The sequence below is a fragment of the Henckelia pumila genome, chromosome 4, assembly GCF_033568475.1.
Source record: "Henckelia pumila isolate YLH828 chromosome 4, ASM3356847v2, whole genome shotgun sequence".
Taxonomy (NCBI): domain Eukaryota; kingdom Viridiplantae; phylum Streptophyta; class Magnoliopsida; order Lamiales; family Gesneriaceae; genus Henckelia; species Henckelia pumila.
This window is the reverse complement of record NC_133123.1, coordinates 222,868,770-222,879,683: the sequence shown is the minus strand read 5'-3', so window position 1 is coordinate 222,879,683 and position 10,914 is coordinate 222,868,770. Positions and strand designations below refer to the sequence as shown.

The 10,914-nt window shown below is 34.1% G+C and overlaps 1 protein-coding gene across 1 annotated transcript; it reads left to right on the top strand.

The window, feature by feature from the left end:
• The first annotated feature begins 1,670 nt into the window (after positions 1-1,670).
• LOC140862804 (secreted RxLR effector protein 161-like) lies at positions 1,671-2,453 on the top strand. Its single transcript, XM_073265844.1, has one exon. The coding sequence runs from the start codon at positions 1,671-1,673 to the stop codon at positions 2,451-2,453; it is 783 nt and encodes a 260-aa protein (XP_073121945.1).
• The last annotated feature ends 8,461 nt before the right edge of the window (positions 2,454-10,914 follow it).

Genomic DNA, 10,914 nt, shown 5'->3' with positions numbered 1-10,914 from the left:
CAATTAAAATCATATATAATTTAAGTGTATAAAATACACTTATCAGTAAGCGATGAGTTGTTCAAATTCAGTGTAATGGCTATTAAGCCCGTGATCAATAAAATGAAATCTTCTGCTTACTTGCTTGAGTCTTCCAATTTGTGGCATGGTAGACTAGGAAATGTTAATTATGATACGATTCGTAGATTAATTAACTTGAAAAGCATTCCTACATTCAAAATTGATATACATTTCAAATGCGAAACTTGTGTTGAGGCAAAACTAACAAGATCATCTTTTCAAACAGTTGAAAGGAAAGTGAACCCCTTGATTTAATACACTCTGATCTATGTGATTTAAAAGGAGTACAAACACGTGGTGGAAACAAATACTTCATTACTTTTATTGACGATAGCACAAAATATTGTTATGTGTATTTTCTTAAAAGTAAAGATGAAGCTATTGAAAAGTTTGTCCACTACAAAAGTGAAGTTGAAAACCAACTTAGCAAGAAAATTAAGGTGCTAAGAAGTGATCATGGAGGAGAGTATGAATCACCATTTGCTGAGTTTTGTGCTCAACATGGTATCAAACACGAAAGAACTGCACCTTACTCTCATCGGCAAAATGGTGTCGCAGAGCGAAAGAATCGCACTTTGAAAGAAATGATGAATGCAATGTTACTGAGTTCTGGTTTATCACAGAACATGTGGGGGGAAGCTGTTATGACAGCTAATTACCTTTTAAATAAGATACCCCGAAAGAAGCAATATAAAAGTCCATATGAATTATGGAAAGGAAGAATACCTTCATACCAATATTTGCGAGTGTGGGGGTGTCTTGCCAAGGTAGCCGTACCTACTCCGAAAAAGGTAAAAATTGGACCAAAAACTGTTGATTGCATTTTCATAGGATATGCACACAACAGTAGCACTTATCGATTCCTTGTGTATGAATCTCAAATTCCTGACATTCATAAGAATACGATAATGGAATCAAGAAATGCTTCGTTCTTTGAACATGTGTTCCCTTGCAAATCTAAGGAAGAACCAAGTTCTTCCAAAAGATTACATGAGACAATGAAAAAAGAACAAGAGGTTAAATACGAGGTTGAACCTAGACGTAGAAAAAGAGCTAGAACTGAGAAATCATTTTGTCCGGATTTCATCACTTTCATGATGGAAAGTGAACCTCAAAACTTCAAGGAAGCTGTAAATTCATCTGAAGGACCTCAATGGAAAGAGGCTATAAATTCTGAAATAGAATCTTTTTTGCAAAATCATACGTGAGAACTAGTGGACCTTCCTCCGGGAAGCAAACCACTAGGTTATGAATGGATTTTTAAACTAAAAGTAAAATCAGATGGAACAATAGATAAGTATAAAGCCAGATTGGTAATCAAGGGTTACCATCAATGTAAAGGGCTTGATTACTTTGACACTTATTCTCTAGTAACGAGAATAACTTCAATTTGAGTGATACTTGCAATTGCCGCCTTGTGGAATCTTGAAGTACACCAAATGGATGTAAAAGCTGATTTTCTAAATGGAGATTTAGAAGAAGAAATTTACATGGAACAACCTGAGGGATTTTCTGCGCCTGGGCAATAAAATAAGTTTTGTAAATTGGTGAAGTCTTTGTATGGCTTAAAGCAAACACCAAAACAATGGCACAAAAAATTTGACAAAGCCATGCTAGAAAGTGGATTTAAAGTCAATGAGTGTGACAAATGTGTATACGTAAAGAACACTGAAAGTGGCTACGTCATTTTGTGTCTTTACATAGATGACATGCTTATCATCGGAAGTAATGATAAGATGATCAAATCTACTAAGAAATTGCTGAACTCAAAATTCGACATGAAGGATTTGGGATTAGCCGATGTCATCCTTGGAATTAAAATCCATAGAACATCAGAAGGGATGGTTCTAAGTCAATCACATTATGTGGAAAAAATACTTGAGAAATTCAATAAGGATGACTCTGCATTGGCTAGAACCCCGATAGATACGAGTCAATATCTATCGAAGAATCGGGGTGAGAGTATCTCCCAATTAGAATACTCTCGAGTAATTGGAAGTCTGATGTACTTAATGAGTTGTACACAACCAGACATAGCCTATGCAATAAGCAAATTGAGCAGATTTACGAGTAATCCAGGAGATGAACACTGGAAAGCAATTATAAGATTGCTAAGGTATTTAAGATACACTCGTGACCATGGGCTGCACTATACCAGATATCCTGCTGTTATTGAAGGATACATTGATGCAAACTGGATATCTGATATGAAAGACTCAAAATCTACAAGTGTATTTGTATTCACTTTAGGAGGTGCAGCAATTGCTTGGAAATCTTCTAAACAAACTGTAATAGCCAGATCCACGATGGAATCTGAGTTTATTGCACTTGATAAGTGTGCTGAAGAAGCTGAATGGTTGCGTCTATTTTTAGAAGATGTTCAGGATGGGTGAAACCTGTACCGGCTATTTGCATATATTGTGATAGTCAATCTGCGATCGGAAGGGCACAAAGCAAGATGTATAATGAAAAGTCTAGACATATACATCGTAGACACAATACCATTAGACAACGATTCTCAACTAGAGTTATCTCTATTGATTATGTAAAATCAAAGGATAATATAGCGGATCCGTTAACCAAAGGGTTAAACAGAGAGTTAGTTGAAAAATCTTCAAAAGGAATGGGACTGAAGCCAATGGAATAAATCGGTGCGAAGAAAAACCCAACCTATGCTGACTGGAGATCCCAAGAACTCGGTTCAATGGGACAACCTAATCGCACTGGTTTGGTAAATCACTGTGGGGGTTATCCCTAGTCTATTCCTATTGCAAACAGTGAATGTTGAGGATAAGCACAAAGTTTTTAATGATTCTGATGGAATTCAACATAGAATCACCTATGTGAGAGAGAAGTGGGGCCGCTTCGAAGGAATTGCAAGACTCAATTCTAGACCCTCTCGCAGAACCAGGCTGGTGTTCATGGCCAAAACGAACACAATCATGAGAACTGAATAGTATTAGAGAGAGTCCTGTGTGAAGTGTATCTTAATTTACACAAATGACAGAACAGTTCAAGGACATCATGTCTACGGGTCAGCTAGTAAAGCAAATATATTTCACAAGGGAAGGTTCAAAGGATAACACCTACCTATCCTATGCAGGATTCAACAGTGAGATTTATTACCAAAATTCGTATCAATTTTCATTCATGTGGGGGATTGTTGGAAATATATTTAAATAAAACTTTTGAATGAAAATAATGGATCATGAATGTGAGAGTGTCTTTTGGCTCTCCACATTCTTGAGTTAATTGGAGACTTTTGGCTCTCCATGTTCTTGAGTTTATTGCAAGATTAATTGAGTCAATTAAACTTGTATGACTCTTGGTATGATTTTTAAAGCTTATAAATAGTGTGTCTACCTCCTCAATCCACACAATTTTTTGAAAAACAATTTCTACACACAATATTGAAGATCTCATTCAAGTAGTCTCTTGCATTTCATATTGTTAGCTTTTCATTTGGCCTCCTTAAGTTTTGGTGATAAAGTAAAGGTACGATTTGAGTTCGCCGGAGTAGTGAATTTGTGCTTAGTTTGCTACTGATTCAACCGTTGTATCCTGGGAAACAGACGTCGGTACGTGTTGATCCTCAAGCATCTTGTGGAGGAGATGAATCTGTTTTAAGAAAACTGTACTTGTTACAAGCCTCGGTTTGCTTTACAGTTCTCTTATTATTTATCATTTGCTTTACTGTTTCCTTGTTGCTTAATCAGTTGTTTATTATTATTCAGTATTTAAGCATTCGTTATAATGTTGTATTGTTTCTGATCAATTCGCGTTTAGCATTTTGACTAACATTTACAATGAATAAAAAAACAATCACTATTACAACAATTATTTTAACGATAACCCACAAAATAATTATACAACGAAAAACTAAATATCATAAGTTTAAAAACTTAATATATCCTGACTATATAGTAAATTTTTTAATTCATAATAATTTAACATGATTTTTTTCATGCGAATGAATCTACAATCGTTACTTTTTGGTGTGCACTTGATAAACCCTAACCTAACATAATAGCCTGCAAACCATACTAATCAGGTAAGTCGTATTCCACAAACTCAATGCTACATGCTCGCATGAGAAAATGTTATTAGAGGGAATCGAACTATTTTCCATTGATCAATATGTTCACTAATTACTTCACCAACTCGAACATCTCTCAAGATTTTAAGATGATACAACCCGAATCTTGACTCACCAGTACTGCTATGGTTTTGACATAGATTTGGATGAATTCATAGCTGAAACATGAATTAATTAACTCCAAACTTCGGAGCAAATTTTGGTAGATATCATTTATTAACAAGATGGCCAAACCTGAGTCAACAACTTTCTGCATCAGTTATTTATGAAATGATCCACTAATAATGTGGCATTTTCACGTGACTTGGTCAATGCTTATTTATTATGTCTCTATTTCTCGATATGCATTATGAAAATTTTATACTCCTGGTTTCATATATTTAGGTTTTAACGTGTGTTCATACATGTTACAAAAAGCTATTTGAAAGTAAAATATGACTTGCTTTGAAGGCATAGATTCTCTTGAATTATTTTTCTATTTGATCTAAATCATAATTATGTATTTTGCCTTTTTCTGACTCTTTTTAATCCTTACTTATAAATTTTATTATATTTTATTAAATGATATGAACATCTTAGTCGTTTATTCCTATCTTGTATTTAAAAGAATTATTACCTTATTGAAGATAAAATTCTTTCCTTGTAGGACTCTATCATAAAAAAATAATTACATCTTTTTATAAAGAGGAAATTGCTGCGTACATCGATACAGAATACTGTTAAATTATATTGCTAGAGAAAAAAAGGAATTTGTCTTCTGTAAAACTAATCAAGTGTATAAAAAAGTTTATCTTTTGAATCTAACTAACACCTATTTATATGTACTTGAAAGGAATATTTATTCCTACAAAATTCCTTAAACTTAAAAAGATTTATTTAAAGTCTTTTGTCTTTCTTGGATTTGAAGTTTCTTGAGAATAAATTTTACAATTATTTATTTTCTTAGTTAGTAGATTTGAGATATTATTATCTTTATCATAAAATTTGTTTATCTCATATCTTAATGATCTTTTTCCTATCTTTGTAGATTTTATTTGATAACAAGAAATAAAGATCAACATAATTGGAGAATCCTACGCATACAAAAAACATGTACAAGGAGGATTCCTTTGCTTATTAAATAGACGTGTACATGAAGAAAATAGAGACGACCAAGATACGACCATGTGAGTTTTTCTTAGAGCTTCTGAACGTACAAACTCCAAAGAATTCTAAAGATATTCTGAAGTTTGTTTTTGGCCGTGTCTACTTGATTGTCGTGAAGACTTTGAGAGCATTTTGAAGAATGGTGGTTCAACGTGTTGATCTCGTATTGGGCATCAAGAGCCAACTCCTTGCTTTGATTTTATTATTCTATCTTGCATAAAATTTTAAGAGTTGTTTGTATTCTTTATTTTCTCACATATTTTTGAGAAAATTGTTTTTACAATAATTCATTAGTTTTAGAGTTTTGAAAACACTTTGAATTATATTCTAGTGGAAGTTTTGCCATGAGGCGTTGCAAAAGTATTGTATACTCTTACTTAAATATCTGAGTCTATTTATTTTGTTGCTTATTTATTTTATTCACGCTTTTATTATTTCCGTTGCATGTTACTTGAGATGTTATTGAAGATGTTGCCAACACCTAGTGACAACTTCTAAATCTATTTTATGTGCAACCGTTTATTCCTTACAAGTGGAATCAGAGCCATATTCTTGATATACTAAGAACTGATCTTGGTTTATTTATTTTTCTAGGGGAATATTATGGACTCATCTACTACTGCAAACTCGTTTTTGAAACCTCCAGTTCTTGATGACACGAATTATGCTTTGTGGAAGACAAGGATGCACTTCACTATAAAAACTATGGATGAACGTGCATGGCAGAGTATACTTACCGGTTGGACTGCTCCAAAGATCGCGGAGAAAGATGGTGACTACATTATAAATCCAGAAACCACATGACAACCGAGAAAGTACAAATTTCAAGCTTTAATGCTAAATCTATCAACGCTATATTCTCCAGCGTGGAAATGAGGATTTTTGGTTTTATTGTTGATTGTGTTAGTGCCAAGGATGCATGGGATACTCTACAAGAGCATTGTGAAGGATCTGAGAGTGTCAAGAGAACAAGGATGAGGCTGTTGAATTCAAAGTTCGAAAACCTTCGTATGAGTGATGATGAAACAATCTCCGAATATGATCAAAGACTTCGAGAGTTAGTTACTTAGGCATTTAATCTAGGAGAACCGATTTCCAATGAGAGACTTGTGAATAAAGTCCTTCGGTCACTGCCTGAGAGATTCAATGGAAAGATTTGGGCACTTGAAGAAGTAAAGGAAAATTCAAAGATGAAGTTGACAAAATTGATGAGTATACTTCAAGTGTTTGAGATGAATACTACTGCACATAAGAAGGAAAAGGGAAAATCAATATGCACAGGAGAAGGACAAGGGAAAATCAATAGCCTTTCAAGCTTCTAATGACTCATATGAGGAGTATGTTCAGTTTCGTCAAGAAGTTCTTCAATCTGATCTTGTGGATGATACGATCTCACTCATCACCAAAAATTTTAATGATTTTATGAAAGGATGATCATGGAGATTAAGAAGACTGACCAGAAACTTAAGGCTCTAATGTTTTCTAACAAGCCCTTAAGAATTACTAGACCAGATCAATCACCAAGGAAATTTCCTGATCCTCAGAAGCCTCGACTGATGTTAGAAGGAAAAATAAGCCTACGTCGAAGAAGATTGATATTGTACAGTGTCATGAATGTCAAGGCTTTGGACATTATGCCAATGAGTGTGCTAATACTCTTTGAAATGAGATGAACACATCATTGAGTGATGAATCTAAAGAAGATGAAGAACAGGAAGATGAAGATAGTCACACAGTTCTTATAGCCTTACTGGAAAGCAATAAATTTTGTCAATTCAATCCTTTAGGTGTTGCCGAAGGTGTTTCCACACTTGGCCGCAACATCTCCCAAAGTTCAGTTTGTTTGAATTATTCTACTACTAATGATAAGTGTAATCCTGATGCAGGTGATGGAAAATGTCTATGGAAGAGGTTCGTATGATGTATGAAGAGTTGTATGCTGACTGGATTGAAAGAAATAAGTCGAATACTATTCTTTCAAAAGAAAATACCGATTTTAAGGCTGCTGTGTCAAGAATTGAAGTTGTGTTGAGTAAGAAGGACCTGGAATTGTGTCAGGTAAATGAGGAACTCATGAAAGCTAAAGCTACGTTGTCCAAGTTTAATTCAAGCACAACCAAGCTTGATTCTTTGATTATGATAGGAAGAGATGGTAAGGCTGGACTAGGCTTTGAGAACATTAAATTTGAGGTTGATGAATGCTAAAAAATTCCTTTGTTTGTCAAAGAAAGTAGCTATATAGGAAGCTCAACCAAAAAGGTCACATCCACGAGTCCTCCAAAACCAAAGCCACAACCTACTGCTCCTTTAAATTCTAGAAGGAAACGTAAGTTTATTTTTCACTATTGTCATAGACCTAGTCATATCAAACCGTATTGTTTTAAGCTGCAGAAAGACTACAGACAGAGATCTGCATCTAAGATGTTGCCGAAGGTGTTGTACAACACCTCCCACAACATCTCCAGGAACAGATATACTGTAAGAAAGGTTTGGGTACCAAAGGATGATATTCACTATTATATGATTTATACTGTTTTGAAAACTAATGTTTCAAGTGCTTGGTACTTTTATAGCGGTAGCTCACGTCATATTACAGGTTCCAAGAAGTTTTTCACTAATTATGTTGAATAGAAAATTGGAAAAGTAACCTATGGAGGAGGTTCAAAGGAAAACATTGTTGGAAAAGACACACTGAATGTTGCTGGTTTGCGTAAGCTTCGCAACATGCTTAATGTAGAAGGGCTTACAGCAAATCTAATAAGCATTAGCCAGCTTTGTGATGATAACTTGCATGTTCAATTTGATAAGAAATTATGCAAAGTGTTTGATAGTTCTAACTTGTGTCTAATGACAGGTACTAGGTCATACAATAATTGTTATCAACTTGGAGAAGATATGGCTTGTAGACACACAAAAGTGACAGAATTTGACCCATGACATCAAAAATTGGGTCATGCAAATTTTAATACTTTAAAGAACCTAAGTAAGGTTGATGCTGTTAGAGGTATGCCTAATATTAAAATCTGGTATTCCATTTATGTGTGAAGCATGTCAAAAAGGGAAGCATACTAGGGTGTCGCACCAGATGTTTCCAACATCTGAGACAACATGATGCATTGAGCTTATGCATATGGACTTAATGGGTCCAATGGATGTTGAAAGCTTCGGAGGTAAGAAATACTCTTTTGTTTTTGTTGATTATTTTTCGAGATATATTTGGGTAAATTTTTTGAGAGAAAAATCAAACACATTTGATGCCTTCAAGAAATTGTTCACTAAGATTGTGAATCTACACAACCTAAAAATAATCAGAATTCGCACTGATCATGGTAAAGAGTTCGAAAACTTTTCTTTTGCAAGTTTTTGTGATTACAGAGGTATTTCTCATGAATTCTCTGCTCCTAAAACTCCACAACAGAATGGAATTGCTAAAAGAAAGAATAGAACTTTGCAAGAGATGACAAGAGTGATGTTAAGTTCAAAGAATATTTCAAAAAATTTACACTGCATGTCATATTTCAAATAGAGTATATTTGAGGAATGATACTACTATGACATCCTATGAAATTCTCATGGGAAAGAGGCCAAACCTTAAGTATTTTCATGTTTTTGGATGTGTATGTCACGTTTTGAATGATAGAGATCATCTTGCTAAGTTTGATGCAAAGAGTGATAAATGTTTGTTCTTAGGATACTCATCAAATAGCCAAGCCTATATGATGTTTAACTTAAGAACTAGGACTATTTTTGAGTCAATTAATGTTGTGTTTGATGATTTTGCAAATTTGAAGAAGAAAACTGCTGAGGACGAAGTTGATGACTTACTTGAAAATTATGGAAATTCAGATGTTGTCCAAGGTGTTACAACACCTGTGACAACACCTTTCGCAGAATCTCCAGAAACAAAAGATGAATAGCTCACTGATAAGAATGAGGATGATGACAGTGAGGTAAATGAAGATGGTAAGAATATTCCTAGGAAATTTTAGAAGAACCATCCAACATCACAAGTCATTGGAGATGTAAATGGAGATATGCAAACACAAAGGAAAGAAAAGGTAGATTACAGAAAAATGTCTGGACTAATCTGCATGAGCTCTACGTATTCTCAGGTAAGATTTTCGTGCTCTATGTCAAACATTTAACCCAAAAAGGTTGAAGAAGCTTTTCAAGATGAATTTTGGGTCAATCCTATGCATGAATAATTAGAACAATTTGTTATGAATGACGTTTGGTACTTGGTACCATGTCCTGATCAAGGTAATGTCATAGGAACAAAATGGATTTTTAAAAATAAGACTGATGAATCAGGAAACATCATAAGAAACAAAGAAAGGTTGGTAGCTCAAGGGTATACACAGGTTGAGGGGGTGGATTTTGATGAAACCTTTGCTCCTGTAGCCCGCATTGAGTCTATCCGACCATTTCTTGCTATTTCATGTTATATGGGAATGAAAATTTTCAAATGGATGTAAAAAGTGCCTTTTTGAATGAGATCTTGAATGAAGAAGTATATGTGAAACAACATAAAGGGTTTGAAGTTCCAAATCATCTTGATTATGTGTATAAGTTAAAAAAAGGCATTGTATGGATTGAAGCAAGCACCACGTGCATGGTATGGAAGACTAACTGAGTACTTGCTCAATCTTGGCTTCAAAAAAGGTGAAGTTGATAAGAATTTATTTGTGCAAAAGTCTCAAGGTAAAATTTTAATTTGCCAAGTTTATTTAGATGATATAATATTTTGTGCTTCAAATGATAAACTTGTTGATGATTTTGTGAAGTGCATGTCTTCTACATTTGAGAAGAGTATGGTTGGTGAGTTAACTTATTTCTTGGGATTGCAAGTGAAACAAATGCATGATGGTATCGAAATTTGTTTTTCAGTTTAATTCTAAAGGATATTGGTGACTCCAACCATGAAGTGAAGGATCACAATGCCAATGGTAGTCGAAATCTGCCATATTATTTAGCAAGTGCATCGCACTGTTATAATCTTTGTTGAACAAATGACTGTCAGTTGCCAAAACTCCATAATCTATCCAACTTCTTGTTGTCTCATCCAAACCAACTTAAAAAATTTTAATAGTGTGTAGTTTGACAAATTATGGTATCGAAATTTGTTTTTCAAATAATTGAATCTCCTCCAAGCAGCATAAAATGGTTCTAAGTATTGTTGGGCAATTCTTGTAAATACTCGTCGATAATTAATCTCCAAGTACCTCACACGTAAAATAAAAATAAAAATTAAACGAGGAAAAGAAGAAAAAAAATGTCGAGTCTCAAGCAAGCAATTTATTCTAATATTAAATAAATTAATCCCCGACAACGACGCCAAAAACTTGACCGACAATTTTGATTGAGAATAAATCTAGCAAGCGAAGTAGGTCAAGTTATAATATATGGACGGTGAGTCCAAGTATCGATCTCACAAAGACTAAGAAAATTGTCAATTAAGTCTAACGGAAGTTAATGATCAAGGAAAATATCAAATTCAAATAAAGGATTAAGACTCATAATTATACCAAACTCTAATATGTAGACAAGGCTAAAATTGAACTAATTATTAAATTACTGCACAATGACGGTGAAATCCCCTAAATAATTATCAA

Excerpts from the sequence above, each read along its gene's own strand:
- LOC140862804 (XM_073265844.1), top strand. The coding sequence starts at position 1,671 with ATGCTAGAAAGTGGATTTAAAGTCAATGAGTGTGACAAATGTGTATAC.